General features: G+C 39.7%; 2 protein-coding genes across 2 annotated transcripts in view; both read left to right on the top strand.

The window, feature by feature from the left end:
- LOC105499484 (centromere protein K) overlaps positions 1–21,179 on the top strand; it is a 99,730-nt gene that overhangs the window by 66,458 nt on the left and 12,093 nt on the right. Inside the window, exon 11 of the transcript XR_011624956.1 lies at positions 509–583. The gene's annotated coding sequence lies outside the window, so the exon portion shown is untranslated. The remainder of the gene's footprint in view (positions 1–508; positions 584–21,179) is intronic.
- Positions 16,648–20,274, top strand: LOC139363606 (uncharacterized). The gene is given in 14 exon segments (XM_071097891.1): positions 16,648–16,832; positions 16,834–16,870; positions 16,872–17,694; positions 17,697–17,743; positions 17,778–18,292; positions 18,294–18,353; positions 18,355–18,391; positions 18,393–18,426; positions 18,429–18,956; positions 18,959–18,988; positions 18,991–19,350; positions 19,353–19,677; positions 19,679–20,237; positions 20,239–20,274. Coding segments are annotated over 14 exon segments (3,507 nt in total). The 5' UTR covers positions 16,648–16,716.

Below are 21,179 nucleotides of genomic sequence, written 5' to 3' on the forward strand. Positions count from 1 at the left end.
CTGGCTAATTTTTTTGTATTTTTAGTAGAGATGAGGTTTCGCTATATTGGCCAGGCTGGTCTCGAACTCCCGACCTCAGGTGATCCACCCGCCTTGTCCTCCCAAAGTGCTGGGATTACAGGCGTGGACCACCACACCTGGCTCATAGTTTTAGCTTTTATGTTTATGTATGTGAACTATTTTGAGTTAAATTTTGTGTAGAATATGATATAAGGAGATAGTTTTGATTTTAATATGCAGAATAAAATAAATATCCAAATCCATAGTGATATAAAATTACAATCAACTAAATGTGAGAGAATGGATAATTCTTCCTTATAGAAGTATTACAACTAATAAATGTAGAAGAAAAGTTGTCTTTAGGCAAATACCCTAGTAATAATTTTGTAGACACACAGTAATAATTTAGCATCTTCTGAAGGATGCTAAAATTAGTGGGTGAAAATTCAGAATGAAATAGGATCTGTGCATCATCTAAAATTATATTTTGTATTTATTACTTACACAGGGAAATACAGTAACTTTATAGTGGAGAAACCCAGCAGACACCACCTTATTCATGTGGTCAAGGTTAATATCATAGGTAATCAGATAAAAGGTCTCAATAATGAAAATCTCTTTATATGATATAATTAGAAAGACACAACATTGTTTCTGTAGTAGTATTGCCAAAAATGCATAACCTCATTCTAATCATGAGAAAATGTCAGACAAATGTAAATGAAGTTTATCCGATGAAATAACTTGTCAGTACTTTTCAAATGTGTCAAGGTTATGAAATACAAGGAAAGTCCGAGAAACTCAAATTGGAGGAAACTAAAAAGAAATAATAACTACTTGTAAGGTGGGATCCTACATAAGTTCCTTTAACTGAAAAAGAACAATACTGGAAAAATTGGTGAAATTTGAATAGGGTATACAGTTTAGTTAATGCCATTATATCAATGTTAGTTTACTGGTTTCAATAATTTTAATATAATTATTATAAAATGTTACACATAATGGTATCATGATAACTGACTCGGAGCTTGTAGATGAGGCAGACTGAAACAATTTAAAACCTTTAGGTGGGGAGGGGCGAAAACAGAGTGGGAGTAAGAGAATAAAAATGACAAACCGTAAACATAACACTTTTCTAGTAATATGACTGTGCAAATCAAAATGAAGGAATCTAATGCAAAGATAGCCAAGGCAAGCAGATTTTGTTTTTTGGCTCTCCCCTTCTTGCTTTCTAACAGAATTGATTTTTGTTTTGGTAATCCACTCTTGGCTACACAGCCATGCATTTAGCTAAACCAAACATGCTTATCTGAATCCTCTTTAGTGATTTATTAAATAATATATTTGATGCCGTATTTACTTATTATGTATCTTCTGAGGAACTTTGGGGAAATGTTTTTTTCACTGATTAAAAAAATGCCAGGAAGAAGTGGCTTCTCTTGTTCTGGTGGATATTACTTGGTCTGCATGGGACATCTGGAACTACTTAGCCATTTTGTAACCATAAGGAGAGCTTGCCATGGACAAATCTGGGATGTTTAATATGGCAGAAACACAAAAGAAAAAGAGCAAATTCTGATAATGTTATTGAGCAAGTGAATTAATTTATTCTAGAGCTTTCCTACTTGGGAACATAATATGTAAGATAGTAAATTTTCCTTCTGGTTTAAGCTGATTGAGACAGGTTTTATGTTGCTTGAAACTGAAAGCATCCTAGCTGGTTAGCAACACCTAACAAAATCATGAAGTGGAACATTTATTTAGTCTTGATCAAATTAGTTTTATAGAATAGTGTGACAGAGGCTTTTGTAGGGACATGGATGCAGCTGGAAACCATCATTCTCAGCAAACTATCACAAGAACAGAAAACCAAATACCACATGTTCTCACTCATAGGTGGGAATTGAACAATGAGATCACTTGGACACAATAAGGGGATCATCACACACCGGGTCCTATTGTGGGGAATGGGGGTAGGGATAGCGTTAGGAGATATACCTAATGTAAATGACGAGTTAATGGGTGCAGCACACCAACATGGCACATGTATACATATGTAACAAACCTGCACGTTGTGCACATGTACCCTAGAACTTAAAGTATAATAAAAAAATAAAATAAAATAAAATAAAATGGGTATTTTGAAGATGTTTGAAAAAACAAATTTCTTTTAAAAGACTTTTTATTTGTTTGTGTTTTGAAACCAAGTGTCGCTCTGTTGCCCAGGTTGGAGTACGGTGGCGTGATCTTGGCTCACTGCAATCTGCTCTTCCCGGATTCAAGAGATTCTGTTGCCTTAGCCTCCTGAGCAGCTGGGATTACAGACACCCACCAACACACCTGGCTACTTTTTGTATTTTTAGTAGAGACGGGTTTTTGCCATGTTGGCCAGTCTGGTCTTGAACTCCTGACCTCAAGTGATCCACCTGCTTTGGCCTCCCAAAGTGCTGGGATTACAGGTGTGAGCCACCATGCCTTACCAATTTTTGTGTTTTTAGTAGAGACCATGTTTCACCATGTTGTCCAGCCTGGCCCTGAACTCCTGGGCTCAAGCAATCCACAAGCCTCAGCCTCCCAAAGTGCTGGGATTACAGGAGACAACCACCTCACCCAGCCTTTTTTTTTTTTTTTTTTTTTTTTGAGATAAGGTCTCACTTTTGCAAAGGCTGGAGTTCAGTGGCTTTGAACTCCTGGGCTTAAGCCATCTTTCTGTCTCACGAATAGCTAGGACTACAGGTGCCTGCCACCATGCCGACTAATGTTTTTTTTTTTTTTTTTTTTTAGAAATGGAATTTTGCTATGTTGCCCAGGCTGGTCTTGAAGTCTTGGTCTCAAGACATTCTCCTGCCTGGGCCTCCCAAAGCACTGGGATTACAGGTGTGGGCCACCATGCCTGGTTAAAAAGAGCAAGGACCTTTAAAACAAAAATAGGAACAAATGAACCAACATTTGGTTATGAAATTGAATTAATTACAGATTCCATATAGGATTAAATATAATAATTTCAACACAATTTCTACAAGTAGGATAAGTTTTGACTGGCAACGGTCAGAGAGAATGAACTGAAAGACAGTTGAAAAATTTACCCAGAAAGATTAAGAGGTAAAAATAATGAAGCATGGATAAGAAATGTAGAGGAAAGATTGAAGGACCCTACCATATGTCACATAGAAGTTTGTGATAAAAAGAATGAAGGAATGTAAATAAGTAATATCTGAATAGATTATAGCTGAAAAATCTCCAGAATGGAGAAAAACAGAAGTCTTTGGAAAAGCATGTACACTAAATGCTGTGCAGGATAAAAAAAGCTAAATGTGCTAAATCCACAACACGACATAAGTTTTTGATTTGTTTTGTTTTTGAGATGAGCTCTCATTCTGTCACCCAGGCTGGAGTGCAGTGGCAGAGTCATGGCTCACTGTAGCCTCAACTTCTTGAGCTCAAGTAATCCTTCCACCTCAGCCTCCCAAGTAGCTTGGACTACAGGTGTGCACCACCATGCCCAGCTAATGTATTTTTTATTTTTATTTTTGTAGAAACAAGGTATTACCATGTTGTCCAGGCTGCTCTCAGACTCCTGGCCTCAAGCAATCCTCTTGCCTTGGCCTCCAAAAATCCTAGGATTATAGGCATAAGCCACTATGCTCAGCATATATAGTTTAGTGAAACTACAACACATTAAAGAGAAAATATTCAAAGATACCAAGAGAAAGGATAGTAACCTAAGGACAGTAATTATATATATCATCAGAAACAGTAGACATTGGTGCTGAGGGGTAAAAGGGATCATCAATCTTGAATGACATAACCAGCTAAAGTATTACTCAAGAATGAGGACAAAATAAATGTTGTAGCCTGGGCAGCAAAGTGAGAACCCATCTCTACAAAAATAAAAATTAAAAAAAAAACTAGCTGAGTATGGTGGGACATGCCTGTAGTACCAGCGACTTGAGAGGCTAAGGCAGAGGATTGCTTATACCTGGAGTTCAAGGTTGCAGCTAACTATTCACTATATTCAGTCAAGCCTGGGTGACAGTGAGTGACCATCTTTAAATAAATAAATAAACTTTCTGACATATAAAAACTAAAAATCTTTCCCACTTACACACTTTCCCTAAAATAAGAGTTAACAGATATAACTTCAACCAGAAGAAAAGTTAATCCAGGGGAGGATGGGGTTAAGGAATCAGCCATGAGCACATAAATTTATTTAAAATCAGTTGTGGAAAGAAGAATGTAAAGACATTTAGAAGAAAAAGTGTTTCTTGAAGAGATGTCACAGGGGTGTCATACTTCAGAACAACTGGCTATTCAATTAAAAAATGCAATATATGTTTAAAGGAAAATTACCTGCAAGGTTACAAAGTTTGTATTAGCCTATTGATAGTGGGGACAAAAAAGCAATTTTTTCACATTGATATCATGCACAAAAGTGCATATGTTCAGACAGTTGTATTACATAAGTAAGTAATAGACATTTTGTAGAAAGTTAACTTTTGAGAAATACTCTTTTTTTTGTTGTTTGTTTTTTGAGACAGAAATTTGCTCTTCTTTCCCAGGCTTAAGTGCAATGGCACGATCTTGGCTCACTATAATCTCCGCATCCCAGTTTCAAGTGATTCTCCCACCTAGGCCTTCTGTGTATCTGGGATTACAGGCATGTGCCACCACATCCTGTCTCAGGTAGATTACCTCAGGTAATCTACCCACCTTGGCCTCCCAAAGTGCTGAGATTACAGGCATGATCCACTGCACTGGGCCAGGTTTTTTTTTTTTTTTTTTTTTTAATTTTTTAAATATAAGACAAGATTTCCCTTATTTTTAGCTTATATCTGGGTCAAAGTGTTTTCTGGTTGGTTTGTTCTTTGACTGTGGAACATGATATTCATACTTAGTATAATGATAGCAAAGGGTTGTGTTTGCTTCAGGACAGTTGCATATTACAAAGAAGCCAATGTTTTTTGCTTTTCCAAAAAAAAAAAAAGTTTAGCAGGCCAGGCATGGTGGCTCACGCCTGTAATCCCAGCACTTTGGGAGGCCAAGGCAGTCAGATCACAAGGTCAGGAGTTCTAGACCAGCCTGGCCAATATGGTGAAACCCCATCTCTACTAAAAAATACAAAAATTAGCCGGGTGTGGTGGCACGTGCCTGTAGTCCCACCTACTCTGGAGGGTGAGGTAGAGAATTGCTTGAACCCAGGAGGCGAAGGTTGCAGTGAGCTGAGATCAAGCTACTGCACTCCAGCCTGGGTGACAGAGTGAGACTCCATCTCAAAAAAAAAAAAAAAAGAGGTTTAGCAAGTAGACAAAAACAAAAAGTATCTTAAAGATAATAGAAAGAGTTCTAAATATTTTTTTAATTTTAAATGTGCCAATTTAAATTATAAATTTCTGTCTATAGAAAAAGAAGACATCTTTAGACAGAGTCTATTAGAAGGCAACCCATAGAGTGGGAGAAAGTATTTATGGTAACTATCCAACAAAGAATTCACATCTCAAATGCATAAAGAGCTCTCCTTAAATCAACAATTAGAAGACATTCATCCTAATTTAAAATTATAGGCCGGGCGCAGTGGCTCATGCCTGTAATACCAGCACTCTGGGAGGCTGAGGCAGGCAGATCACCTGAGGTCAGGATTTCGAGACTAGCCTGGCCAACATGGCGAAATCCCGCCTCTACTGAAAATACAAAAATTAGCTGGGCATGGCGGTGTGTGCCTCTAATCCCAGCTACTCAGGCAGCTGAGGCAGAATCGCTTAAACCCAGGAGGCAGATTTTGCAGTGAGCCGAGATCGAGCCATTGCATACACCCTGGGAGACAGAGTGAGACTCCATCTCAAAAAAAAAAGAAAAAAAAAAATTACGTTGGTGGGCAGGCGCTGTGGCTCGCACCTGTAATCCCAGCACTTTGGGAGGCTGAGACGGGTGGATCAGTTGAGCTCAGGAGTTTAAGACCAACCTGGCCAATATGGTGAAACCCTGTCTGTCCTAAAAATACAAAAATTAGCCAGGCGTGGTGCCTGTAGCTCCAGCTACTTGGGAGGCTGAAGCAGGAGAATCACTTGAACCTGGGAGGTGAAGGTTGCTGTGAGCCGAGCTTGCACCACTGCACTCCAGCCTGGGTGACAGAGCAAGACTCTGTCTCAAAAAATAATAAATAAATAAATAAATAAATAAATAAAAATTTAAAAATTATATTGGTTAGAAGACTTCAGAACCCAGGTGCAGTGGGTGATGCCTGTAATCCCAGTGATGTGGGAGGATTGTTAGAGCCCAATAATTTGAGGCTGCAGTGATCCCACCACTGCACTCTAGCCTGGGTGACAGAGTGAGACCCTATTTCTTAAAAAATCAAACCAAACAAACAAAAAAAAGAAGGCTCTTCATGTTAGAGAATAAATATCTTGAAAATGTTTTAAATATCTCTTCATATTAGAGAATAAATATCTTGAAAATGTTTTAAAGGAAGGAGAGAACTTCTAGTTGCAGACTAAGAATAGACATACTTCTCTCTATTCCTTCTGTTAATTGTAGCTCAAAACTTTGCACATTATATGTGATACACGTGTTAGGAAATGTCTGAAAAGTGGAGCGAAGGCAGCAGACTGCCTAGGGACTTTGGGACGCAAAGAGGGACACAGCAGTTTTCTTTTTGCCTTGTATATACCAGACTGGATGCTAGAGAAGCTTGTAACCTTGAAAACACCAATGGAAGGCAAGTCTCCCAAAACTTGGCTCTATCAAAAGGATGAGGAAAGAGGCAACACTATAAGATAGAAAACTTTTCAACTATAACCACCCTACTGCACCTTAACACAATGGAAAAAGTACCACCCTACCACTACTGCTGTCCAAAAAGGCCAAAAGTGGTAGACCTCAGGTTCTACCCTTGTTGAGCTATAACATGGTGTCCTGCCCCTGGGGTGATCAGAGAAGACTGAGTTGGGAGTCAGGACTTTCTTCCCTGCCAGCAGTAAGAAGGCCATGTGGTGGCTCTGAACTTACATACCCACCCAGTGGTAAAGAGGCAACCCTGTTCATTAGAGGAAGCCACGTCAGAACTTTCACCACCATCCAGGGGTAAGGAGGCCTCCTACTCTTGACTGTAGAATCAGTGGAGGCCACCTGGCAATCAGTAACAAGGTGCTCCTTCCTTTCTTAGCCAGACTGATGTCAGTGGAGGCCTTTGAAGAGGCTGAAATTCCCCAGCTGCCCAGATGTCACAAAGCACTTCTGTTTCCCTACCCCTGGGTGTCAAAAAGGCTGAGCAGGAAATGTGGACTTTCACCACTACCTGTGGTAGTAATGAGACTGTGCCCCATTTTCCTTCCATCAGAATGGTGTCCAAGGTGGCCTGCTAAAACAGAAGATTTGAGTAAGATCTAGAGTGTTATAATAACCAAAATGTCCGGGGTACAATACATGCCCCACCAAGAACTAGAAAAATCTGAACTTTAATGAAAAAAGACAACACACAGCAACATCAAGATAAAACAGGGCCAGGAGCAGTGGCTCATGCCTATAATCCCAGCATCTTAGGAGGCCAAAGCAGGTGGATCATATGAGGTCAAGAGTTCGAGACCAGCCTGGCTAACATGGTGAAACCCCATCTCTACTAAAAATACAAAAATTAGCTGGGGGTGGTGGCAGGTGCCTGTAATCCCAGCTACTAGGGAGGCAGAGGTAGGAGAATCGCTGGAACAAGAGCGCCAAATGTGGCAGTGAGCAAGATTGTGCCATTGCACTCCGCCTGGGTGACAAGCAAGACAATGTTTAACTCAGCAATTGCAAACATGCCTAAAACAAATGAAAATAGTCTCAGCAAAGAAATAGAAAATATAAAGAAGAATCATATTGAAAAGTTTAAAATAAGAAGCACAATAACCAGATTCAAGATTCGGTGATGGGCTCAATAGCAAAATGAAGAGGGCAGAGGAAAGAATCAGCGAACTTGCAGATAGAACAATAGATACGGCCAGGCACAGTGGTTCACGCCTGTAATCCCAGCACTTTGGGAGGCTGAGGTGGATGGATCATGAGGTCAAGAGATCGAGAACATCCTGGCCAACATGGTGAAACCCTGTCTCTACTAAAAATACAAAAAATACAAAAATTAGCTGGGCGTGGTGGTGTGCACCTGTAGTCTCAGCTACTCGGGAAGCTGAGGCAGGAGAATCGCTTGAACACAGGAGGCGGAAGTTGCAGTGAGCCAAGATCGTGCCATTGCACTCTAGCCTGGAGACAGAGTGAGACTCAGTCTCAAAAAAAAAAAAAAAAAAACCAAACAAACAAAAACCAGAAAAACAAAGAACAATAGATATTCCCTAATCTGATTAACAGAGACAAAATATGATGAAATCAAATGAACAGAGCCTCAAAGACCTATGGTTCTGTAATAAAAGATCTATATTTGTGTCATCAAAGTCCCAGAAAGAGAGGAGAAAGAGGGTGGGTTTTAAAATAGTGGCTGAACATTTCCCAAATTTGGTAAAAAGCATAAACCTACAGGTTCAAGAAGCTGAGAGAACCCCAGCTCGGGAAAGGATACACCTAAATAAGCCTACACCAAGACACATTGTAAGTAAACTGAAAACAGAAGGCAAAGAAAAAGTCTTAAAAGCATTGTGAGAGAAAGGATACCTTACCTACGGGAAAAAACAGTTGGGAGGACAGTAGATTTTCATGAAGTATCAAGGAGGCCGGAAGGAAGTGGCTCAACATTTTTCAGTTGCTCAACGAACTGTCAGCCCTGTCAGATACCATTTATCTGGTAAAATTACCCCTTAGGAACGAGGGGGAAATAAATACATACTAGATGAAGGAAAACTAAGAGAGTTTGTTGCTAGCAGACCTACCCTAAAAGAAGGCTAAAGAAAGTTCCTGGCTGGGTGCAGTCTCACTCCTGTAATCCCAACACTTTGGGAGACTGAGGCCTGCCAAGCTGAGGCCAGGAGGACAGCTTGAAACCTGGAGTTCAAGATAAGCCTGGGCAATAAAGTGAGGCCACATTCTCTATTTAAAAAAAGAAAGTCCTGAAACGTAAAGGGAATCATAAAAGAAGGAATCTTGGAACATTACGAAAGAAGGACAACAGGAAGGAGCAAAAATGTGACCAAATACAAGACTGGGTATGTTGACTCACACCCGTAATCCCAACACTTAAGGAGGTTGAGGTGAGAGGACTGCTTGAAGCCAGGAGTTTGAGACCAGTCTGGGCAACATGGCGAGACCCTGTCTCTACAAAAAATAAATTAGCCAGGCATGGTGTCATGCGCCTGTAGTCCTAGTTACTAAGGAGCCTAAGGCAGGAAGATTGCTTGACCCAGGAATTTGAGGTTATGGTGAGCCATGATCAATGCCACTGCACTCCACCCGGGGTGGAGTGAGACCCTGTCTCAAAAAAGAGACAGAATCAGACCCTGTCTTTAAAAAAAAAAGAAAAGAAAAGAAAGAAAAGGAAGATATGTGACCAAATACAATAGTTTCCTTCTTGAATTTTCTAAGTTATGTGTCCATGATTGAAGCAAAACGTATAACGATGTATGATTTGATTCTCAGTGATGCAGAGGAAATATTTAAGACAATTATAAATGGGAAAAGGTAAAGATATTTAAAGGAAGGTAGGGTTTTACTTCATTCAAACTGATAAAATGTTAATACCAGTAGACTGGTAAGTTATGTAAGTGTTATGTAAATGTAATAAAGCAATCACATACAAAAAACGTATATAAAGAGATATGCCGTCAATCCCTAGATGTATTCCTTGAAGGTTGGGAATATATCTATATTTGTATATTGATAAACATTTACGTAACATTAGAGATATATAATATATAAAAATGTTTCAGAAAACATTAAAGATATTTTAAAAGTAAATTCTTTCTAGGCTAGGGTAGCAAATGATAATGTAAGGAAATTGTAGCCTAGTCTTATGAACATAGATGCAAAATCCAACAGAAAATACTAGAAAAATAATTCATACCACTTATACATATAGTATAAGAAATTTACAATACTGAAATTCAATTTCTTCCCTCTTGGCATTTGTGTTATTGTCAGGTCTTTTATTTTGACAAATGTTACAAACTCCACACTATATTGTTTTTATTCTAACTTAAATAGACTTTTGAATATATATATGTGTATATTTTATTTATTTGTTTGTTTGTTTGAAATAGGGTCTTGCTCTGTTGCCCAGGCTGCAGTGCAACGGCACAGTCATAGCTCATTGCAGCCTTGAACTCCTGGTCTCAAGTGATCCTCCTACCTCACCCTCAAAAAGTGCTGAAATTACAGGCATGAGCCACCGGCCTGCCTTTTTATTGGAACATTTAGTTCATTTGTGTTTACAGTAGACAGACTTCTAAAACCCTGTTCAATAATTTTCACCTCCTGGTATCCCTGGCTTTGTGTTATCCCCTTCCCATTAGGTGTGGACCAGGGAACTTATGACTTGTTTGTAATGAATCAGTAGAACAAAGGGACATGACTTCTGAGACTAGGTTACAAAAGACTGTGACTCCTATCTTGCTGTCATTCTGTTGCTCTTTCTCCTTTGCTTACTTTGACGAGGTCAACTGCTATGTTGTGATTGTCCATATTGTAGTTTCTTATCACTAAGGGTGACTGCTTCTAACAGCCCGTGAGGAACTAAATTATTATTATTGTTTTTTGAGATGGAGTCCCAGTCTGTCACCCAGAGTGGAGTGCAGTGGGCCAGTCTTGGCTCACTGCAACCTCCACCTCCCGGGTTCAAGCGATTCTCCTGTCTTAGCCTCCCGAGTAGCTTGGATTACAAGCATGTGCCACCATGCCTGGCTAATTTTTGTATTTTTAGTAGACATGGGGTTTCACCATGTTTGCCAGGCTGGTCTTGAACTCCTGACCTCAGGTAGTCCGCCTGCCTTGGCCTCCCAAAGTGCTGGGATTACAGGCTTGAGCCACCTCACTTGGCCACTTTTTAAATTTTATTTTTATTTTTTGGAGACGGAGTCTCGCTCTAGTCGCCCAGGCTGGAGTGCAGTGGCGCGATCTCAGCTCACTGCAACCTCCGCCTCCTGGGATCAGTCAGTTCTCTACCTCAGCCTCCCGAGTACCCGGGATTACAGGCGCCTGCCACCGTGCCCAGCTATTTTTTTTTTTTTTTTTTTGTAGAGATGGGGTTTCACCATCTTGGCCAGGCTGGTCTTGAACTCCTGACCTTGTGATCTACCTGCCTCGGCCTCCCAAAGTGCTGGGATTACAGGCGTGAGCCATCGCACCCGGCCTTTTTATTTTTATAGTAAAAATATAAGTACTTAGAAAAAAAAAAAAAGGAAAGTATTAAAATGAAAATTTAAAACCCCACCACCCAGAGATAACCACTTGTAACCTTTTTTGTATTACTTAACCTTGATCCTAACTCTATGACATGTGCTAGAAAATATGAAATTATGATCCTAATTTTATGAAGTGTTTATACATTTTACATATATGCTTATAATGTTCTTTATGATTATACTATATAATGAGCTCTGCTTGTTTTACTCTTCGTTGTATTTCTCTCATAACTAGGTAATATTAGAAAAAACATTTTCAAGGCTACTGGACTATTAACAAAGTAGGAGTACCATAATTTATTTAACAATTTTTCTGTTATTGGCTATTGAGGTTGTTTCCAGTCTTTCACTCTTAAAAACAGCACCATGATCAATGTCTTTATATAAATTCCTAGAAATAGAGACACTAGGTCAAAGAGTGTAAGTGTTTTGTTTTGTTTTGTTTTGTTTGAGATTTTAGCCCAGGCTGAAATGCAGTGGTGAAATCATGGCTCACTGCAGCCTCAACCTCCCTGGCTCAAGTGATCCTCCCACCTTAACCTCCTAAGTAGCTGAGACTACAGGTGTGCCCCACCACGCCTGGTTAAGTTTTTGTATTTTTTGTAGAGACGGGGTTTTGTCCTGTTGCCCAGACTGGTCTAAAACTTCTGGGCTCAAGCAAATCCACTCACCTTGACCTCCCAGAGTGCTGGAATTACAGATGTGAGCCACCTTGCCTGGCCACTAAGGCTCTTGATTCATATTGCCAAATGCCTTTCCAGAAAGGTTGAAGCAATTTCTACCCCCACCAGCAGTGTATGAGAGTGCCCATTTTATGGAACCCTTGCCAACAATGAGCATTTTTAAAAATTTTGTCTATTTGATAAAAAATTCTTGTTTTAATTTATATTTCTAGGATTATAAGTGAAATGGAACTTTTTTTATAGATTACTGGCTGTATTTCTTATTTTGTGAATTTTCTCTTTGTTTCCTTGATCATTATTCTAGAACAATACTGAATAGGCACCTAATGCGAACTATGTATGTAATTTTATAATAAATTTTCTTATGGCCTTGTTAAACAAGTAAAAAGAAACAGGTGAAATAAATTTTAATGATAAAATTATTTTAGTAATAGCAATCTTAATAATAAAATTTATTTAACTAAATACACCCCAACTATTATCATTTCAACATTGGCACTGGCTACATTTCAAGTGCTCTTGTGAGCAGTGGCTACCATATTAGACAGTGCAGATTCAGAACATTTCTGAATGTTCTGGAAAGTTCAACTGGACAGCACTAGCATGGAGCTACAGCTTTTGATTTTTTTTTTATAAGGAAACTTTATATATTTAGTTTTTTGTCTATCCTATTTGTTGTAGTTTTTTCCAGTATGCCATTAACCTTTTAATTTTGTTTATTCTTTTTATTTACTTATATTCAAACAATATAAGTGGATCTGTCATTCCCTTTGTTGTCTCTTCCATTGTTTTAGGTTTACCTATTCCCAGATAGTTAATTCTTCACCTATATTTTGTCCCCTCGCCTCCCTTGTTTTTACAGACAGGGCCTCACTATGTTGCTCAGGCTGGAGTGCAGTAGCTATTCGCAGGCATGATCATAGCACACTACAGCCTCAAACTCCTGGCCACAAGTGATCCTTCTGCCTTGACCTCCCAAGAAGCTAGGACTACAGGGGCACCCTACTGAACCAGGCTACCCTAGATTTTTTAATGGCTTCATTTGTAATGCAATTATTTAATCCTGAAATTTATCACATTATTTTAAAAGTGTACCTGGTTTATCAAGAAGCTTACTATGGTTGCATGTCTATCAATTTCTCCGTGGAGTTTCTAAGAGTTTCTATCTCAAGTATTTTGATGCTGTGTTATTTAGTACATAACAGTTTGGGATTGTTGATCATTGTAAACGACTATGATTCTCCTGGTCCTTTGTAGCAGTTTTGGTTTTTACTCTACTTTGTTTGAAATTCATTGTCACCCCTGGTTTGGGTGGCAGCATTTTCCTAAGAAATCATTGCCCAAGCTTTAATTTTTAATCTTCCAATTTTATTTTGCATATACTTTTGGAATTATTATTATTATTATTATTTTGAGACAGAGTCTCACTCTGTCTCCCAGGCTGGAGTGCCAGTGGCGTTATCTTGGCTCATTGTAACCTCCACCTCCCAAGTTCAAGTGATTCTCCTGTCTCATCCTCCCGAGGTAGCTGGGATTACAGACATCTACTACCATGCCAAGCTAAGTTTTACAATTTTAGTAGAGATGGAGTTTTACCATGTTGGCCAGGCTGGTGTTGAATTCCTGGCCTCAAGTGATTCACCCACCTCAGCCTCCCAAAGTGCTGGGATTACAGGTGTAAGCCACTGCACCCATCCTTTTGTAATTATTTTTGTAACTGTGATTTAATCTTAACTCTGTTAAATTGATTTTTTTCTTATTGCTGGTCCTTTTATATGTCAGTTTCTCCCATTTTTGAGTTGTTATTTTTTATATCACTTAGACTACTGATATATGCCTTCGGTAATTATTTTCAAAAACATAACTTATAGTCAGTACTCAATAAATATTTCCTGAATAAAATAATAAATGAAGGAAGGAAGGAAAGAAGGAAGGATGTTAAGCCTTTACACATCATAGAATGTCTTTGTTCTGTGGTAAAAAGCATATGTCTTTTTTATGATAAATCTACTTTTTACTCTTGAATGATGGTCTCATGTCTCTCTCTTTTTTTTCAACAAACTTAATTTTTTAGCTTTTATTTTCTTTTAAACATTTAAACATTTTGCCAGAATATGTCTAGGTTTTGGTTTCTTTACATTGATTTTAACTGGAAAAGAATGAGACTTTTAATCTTCCAATTTAAGTCATTCTTAAATTCAGGAAAGTTTTCTTCTGATATGTATTTGTCTGTTTTTGTACAGTTGTTCTGAATCCATTTTCAGGAATATGACTAATTTTGAGATTGGATCCCCAGGTTCTAGCCCTCATATTAATAATTAATTTTCATCTGTTTGCTCATTTTATGTATATTTAGAAGGATTTTTGGCAAATGACATAAGGTGAGGAATTAAGTCTTTTTTTTCTAACTAGCTTGCCTCCTCAAAACTGAAAAAAAAATGTTTATTTTCTATATCTTTCATTCTGTTTTTATTTTTTAATTAATTTTTTATTTTTTATTTTTATGGGCACATAGTAGGTGTATATATTTATAGGGCACATGAGACATTCTGATACCGGCATGCAATGTGTAATAATCACATCAGGGTAAATGTGATATCCATCACTTCCAGCATTTCTCTTTTGTTTCACAAACAATCTAATTATACTTTTTTAGTTATTTTAAAATGTACCATTAAATTGTATTTGACTGTAGTCACCCTGTTGAACTAGCAAATACTAGGTCTTATGCATTCTTTTTAAAAATTTTTATTTTAAATTATTTTTTGTAGACACAGGGTCCCCATATGTTGCCCAGGCTGGTCTTGAACTCCTGGGCTTAAGCAGTCCTCTACCTTGGGCTCCCAAAGTGCTGGGATTATAGCCACTATGCCCAGCCATGCATTTCTTTATTATTTTGTACCCATTAACCATCCCCACTTCTCTTCAACGCCCTGCCCCCCACTATCCTTCCCAGCCTCTGATAACCATATTCCTACTCTCTGTCTCCATGAGTTCAATTGTTTTAATTTTTACCTTCCACAAATAAGTGAGAATGTTTGAAGTTTGTCTTTCTGTGCCTGGCTTATTTCACTTGACATAATGACCTCCTGTTCCATTTATGTTGGTGCCAGTGATAGGATCTCATTCTTTTTTATGGCTGAAGAGTAACTTCATTGTAGAGTATTCCATTGCATACCACATAGTTATGATTGCTAGTGAGGTTGAACACTTCATTATTTATTTATTGGTCTTAGCTTGTTTTCTCCCGTGACTTGCCTATTTAAGGCATTTTCCAGTTTTTTTGGTCTGCCTCTCATAGATTTGTGAGAGTTATTTAATGAGAGATATTTATTCTGTTTCAATTATATGTATTGCAAATCCTCCCAATCTCTGGTTTATATTTTTCACTTTTTAATGATCTTTTAATTTTCATTTAATAAAGTAAAACTCATCAGTCTTTTCCTTTATGCTTTGAGTCTTTGCACTTAAGAAATTCTACGATAATTAGAAAATATTTATTTTTACTATATGAGATTCAAATCCCATCGTATTGAAGGAGTAAAATGTATCATATTGAAAGTATATGCAATTTGGCCAGGTGTGGTGGCTCACGCCTGTAATCCTAGCACTTTGGGAGGCAGAGGGAGGTGGATCACCTGAGGTCAGGAGTATGAGACCAAACTGGCCAACATGGTAAAACCCCATCTCTACTAGAAATACAAAAATTAGCCGGGCATGGTGGCATGAGCCTGTAATCCCAGTTACTTGGGAGGCTGAGGCCCAAGAATTGCTTGAACCTGGGAGGCAGAGATTGCAATGAGCTGAGATCACACCCTGGGCGACAGAGTGCGACTCTGTCTCAAAAAAAAAGAAAGTATATGGAATTTGGTTTTAACATTTTTTTTTTTTTAGAAACAAGTTCTTGCTCTGTCACCTAGGCTAGAGTATAGTGGCAGCATCATAACTCATTGTAACCTCAAACTCCTGGGCTCAGGCAATCCTCCTATCTCAACCTCTCAAGTAGCTAGGACTACAGGTGTGCACCACTATACCCAGCTAATTTTTAAAAAAAATTTTTGTAGAGTCAGTGACTTGCTATGTTGCCCACTCTCGTCTCAAATTCCTGGCCTCAAGCCAGGAATTCCCATTTCAGCTTCCCAAAGCAAGAGATTTCAGGTATGAGTCACCATGAGAGTTTGGTTTTAATGTGCTACATCTAGTTTTAATATCTCAGAAGTTGAATTAATAATTCATCATCTTTAGAGAGAGTCACCTGCTTCAATGCAGCAATTAATTCCCAGCAAGTATACAATCAGAATTCTTCATGTCATTTTTCTGAAAACACAAGCAGTCTAATTTTAAGAAATGACGTGGTTTTCAACTTAAACATTTAAGTTTAATTTATAGGTTAATGTATTAAAATTTTTAAGGGTTTGTTCTTACCTCTATAAATTCCTCAATCCCTGTTCTTTGGCTGTCAAATTCTTCTGCCTTTGCTTCTAGTTTTCAGTTTCTGAAATATATAACTATATATAAACAAATTTCTTCCTCTCCCCAATTTCCATTTATTCCATCTTTGGTTTCCTGAACAGGGTTCACTTAAATTTATTAGTTTTCTAAAGACTCCTCTAACTTTTTTGGGAGGGTGTGACTAGGGAGTTTGCTGTCAACTCTGTTCTGCCCATAATCTTCATTTCTTAATTAAATGAAGAAAGAAAAGCTGGAGGGAATGAATGATGGGAAACCTGGGTCCCCTGAGGAAGGACCCCACTACACTACCGACAATTTATGCTGTTAATCTTTCTCCCATCTTTCCCCAAGGAGACCTGTGGCCTTTTACCAGAGTAACTGCACTGGGGAAAGGGGAATGATCAGACTTTTCAGGGACTTACTGGATACTGGCTCTGAGCTGACATTGATTCCAGGGGACCCAAAACATCATTGTGGTCCTCCAGTTAAAGTAGGGGCTTATGGAGGTCAGGTACTTAATGGAGTTTTAGCTCAAGTCCCCAGGAGTCCAGTGGGTCCCTGTATTCATCCTATGGTCATTTCCCCAGTGTCAGAATGCATAATTGGCATAGACATACTTAGCAGCTGGCAGAATCCCCACATTGGCTCCCTGACCAGTAGGATGAAGGCTATTATGGTGGGAAAGGCCAAATGGAAGCCATTAGAGCTGCCTCTACCTAGAAAAATAGTACATCAAAAACAATATTGTAAAAACAAACAAAACAACAAAAACGAGTATCACATCCCTGAAGGGAGTGCAGAGATTAGTGCCACCATCAAGGACTTGAAAGATGCAGGGGTGGTGATTCCCACCACATCTCCATTCAGCTCTCCTATTTGACCTGTACAGAAGAGAGATGAATCTTGGAGAATGACAGTGTATTATCATAAGCTTAACCAAGTCGTGACTACATTTGCAGCTGCTGTGCCAGAGGTGGTTTCATTGCTTCAACAAATTAATACATCTCCTGGTACCTAGTGTGCAGCCATTGATTTGGCAAGTGGCTTTTCCTCCATTCCTGTTTGTAAGACCCATCAGAAGCAATTTGCCTTCAGCTGGCAAGACCAGCAATATACCTTCACTGTCGTACCTCAGGGGTATATCAGCTCTCCGGCTTTGTGTCATAATCTTGTTTGCAGAGATCTTGATCACTTTTCCCTTCCGCAGGACATCACACCGGTTCATTACATTGATGACAGTATGTGACTGGATCTAGTGAGCAAGCAGTAGCCAACACACTGTATTGTACTGTATTGTACACTGTAGCCAACACATGTATTGGAGATACATTTGCATGCCAGGGGATGGGAAATAAATCTAACTAAAATTCAGGGATCTTCTACCTCAGTAAAATTTCTAGTAGTCCAGTGGTGTGGGGCCTCTCGAGATATTCCTTCTAAGGTGAAGGATAAGTTGCTGCATTTGCCCCATCCTACAACCAAGAAAGAGGGACAACACCTAGTGGGTCTATTTGGATTTTGGAGGCAACACATTCCTCATTTTGGTGTATTACTCCAGCCCATTTATCGAGTGACCCAAAAGGCTGCCAGTTTTGAGTAGGGTCCAGAACAGGAGAAGGCTCTGCAACAGGTCTAGGCTGTTGTGAAAGCTGCTCTGCCACTTGGGCCATATGACCTAGCAGATCCAATGGTGCTTGAGATGTCAGTGGCAGATAGGGATGCTATTTGGAGCCTTTACCAGGCCCCCATAGGTGAATCACAGCAGAGGCCTCTAGGATTTTGGAGCAAGGACCTGTCATCTTCTGCAGATAAGTACTCTCCTTTTGAGAGACAGTTCTTGGCTGGTAGAAACTAAATGTTTGACTGTGGGTCATCAAGTCACCACGCAACCTAAACTGTCATAAACTCGTGCTTTCTGATCCATCTAACCATAAAGTGGGGGCATGCACAGCAGCATTCCATCATCAAATGGAAGTGTATATATGTGATCAGGCTTGAGCAGGTCCTGAGGGCACAAGTAAGTTATGTGAGAAAGTGGCTCAAATGCCAATGGTCCCTGCTCTTGCCACCTAGCTCTCTTTCCCCCAGCCTGCACCAATGGCCTCATGGGGAGCTCTCTTTGAACAGTTGAAAGAGGAAGAGAAGACAACGGTCTGGTTTACAGATGGTTCTGCACGATATGCAAGCACCACCCAAAAGTGGACAGCTGCAGCACTACAGCTGCTTTCTAGAACATCACTGACAGACAGTGGTGAAGGGAAATTTTCCCAGTGGGCAGAACTTCGAGCAGTGCACCTGCTTGTGCAGTTTGCATGGAATGAGAAATGGCCAGATGTGCGATTATATACTGATTCATGGGCTGTAGCAAATGGTTTGGCTGGATGGTCAGGGACTTGGAAGAAGCATGATTGGAAAATTAGTGATGAAGAAATTTGGGGAAGACGTATGTGGATGGACCTCTCTGAGTGGTCAAAAACTATATTTGTATCTCTTGTGAGTGCTCATCAAAGGTGACCTCAGCAAAGGAGGATTTTAATAAGTGGATAGGATGACTTATTCTCTGGGCATCACTCAGCCCCTTTCCCCAGCCACCCCTGTCATCACCCAATGGGCCCATGAACAAAGTGCCCATGGTGGTAGGGATGGAGGTTACGCATGGGCTTGGGAACATGGACTTCCACTCACCAAGGCTGACCTGGCTATGACCACTGCTGAGTGCCTGATTTGCCAGCAGCAGAAACCAACACTGAGCCCTTGATATGGCACCATTCCTTGGGGTGATCAGCCAGCTACTTGGTGGCAGATTGATTATATTAGACCTCTTCCATCATGGAAAGGGCAGCAGTTTGTCCTTAGCAGAATAGACACTTACTCCAAATATGGGTTTGCCTATCCTGCATGGAATGCCTTGTCCACCATCATGGTATTCTGTATAGCATTGCCTCTGACCAAGGCACATACTTTACGGCTAAAGTGCGGCAGTATGTTCATGCTCTTGGAATTCACTGGTCTTCTCCTTATCATTTTGAAGCAGCTGAATTGATAGAACAGTGGAATGGCCTTTTGAAGTCACAATTACAACACCAACTAGGTGACAGTACTTCGCAGGGCTGGTGCAGAGTTCTCCAGAAGGCTGTGTATGCTCTGAATCAGTGTCCAATATAAGGTACAGTTTCTCCCATAGCCAGGATTCACGGGTGCAGGAATCAAGGAAGTGGAAGTGGCACCACTCACCATCACCCCTAGGGGCCCATTAGAAAAATTTTTGCTTCCTATTCCCGCGACATTACATTTTGCTGGCCTAAAGGTCTTAGGTCCAGAGTGGAGGGTGCTGCCACCAGGAGACACAACAATGATTCCATTAAACTGGAAGTTAATATTACCAACCAGACACTTTGGGCTCCTCCTACCTTTAAGTCAACAGGCTAAGAAGGGAGTTACAGTGTTGCCTGGGGTGATTGACCCAGACTATCAAGATGAAATCAGTCTACTGCTCATCTTGAAATCAGTCTACTCTTCCTTACCTAATGGAGGTAAGGAAGAGTATGTGTAGAATACAGGAGATCCCTTAGGACCTCTCTTAGTATTACCATGCCCTGTGATTAAGGTCAATGGGAAACTACAACAACCCAATCTAAGCAGGACTAAAAATGACCCAGACCCTTCCAGAATGAAGGTTTGGGTTACTCTACCAGGAAGAAAACCACGACCTGCTGAGGTGCTTGCTGAAGGCACACGGAATACAGAATGAGTAGTAGAAGAAGGTTGTCATCAGTATCAGCTATGACCACCGTTACCAGTTGCAGAAACAAGGACTATAGTTCTCATGAGTATTTCCTCCTTATTTTATTAAGAACATGTTTATACATGTAAACAGTTGTACTAAGAAAATATCTTCATTTTCCTTTTTCCTTTATCGTGTGGCATAAAATTTATTGACTTCATATCAGCATTTAAGTGGCAACTTTATGTAATAGCAGTTAAAGGATTAGTGTGCTTCCGGTTTTACAAAGGATAGAGATAGCTGTATTATGTTAGGCATAATTATGACCTTATTATTATTGTCTTTATTTGAAGATTATGTATGATTTCAGGAGATGTGTATGAGTTCAAGTTGGCAAAAGGTAGACTTCTGATGGTTAATGTTGAGTGTCAACTTGATTGGATTGAAGGATGCAAAGTATTGTTCCTGGATGTGTCTGTGAGGGTGTTGCCAAAGGAGATTAACATTTGAGTCAGCGGACTGGGAGAGGAGGACCCACCCTCAAGCTGGGTGGGCACAATCTAATCAGCTGCCAGCATGGCTAGAATAAAAGCAGGCAAAAGAACGTGGAAGTACTAGACTGACTGAGTCTTCCAGCCTCATCTTTCTCCCGTGCTGGATGCTTCCTGCCCTCAAACATCGGACTCCAAGTTCTTCAGCTTTTGGACTCTTGGACCTATACCAGTAGTTTGCCAGGGGCCCTTGGGCCTTTGGTCATAGACTGAAGACTACACTGTCAGCTTCTCTATTTTTGAGGTTTTGGGACTTGGACTGGTGTCCTTGCTTCTCAGCTCGCAGATGGCCTATTGTGGAACTTCACCTTATGATCGTGTGAGTCAATACTCCTTAATAAACTCCCCTTCATATATACATCTATCCTATTAGTTCTGTCCCTCTAGAGAAACCTGACTAATACAGCTTCTGTTTTTTGGTTTTTGAAATATATACATATAAACAAATTTC

Source organism: Macaca nemestrina, chromosome 6 (genome assembly GCF_043159975.1).
Source record: "Macaca nemestrina isolate mMacNem1 chromosome 6, mMacNem.hap1, whole genome shotgun sequence".
NCBI classification, from domain to species: domain Eukaryota; kingdom Metazoa; phylum Chordata; class Mammalia; order Primates; family Cercopithecidae; genus Macaca; species Macaca nemestrina.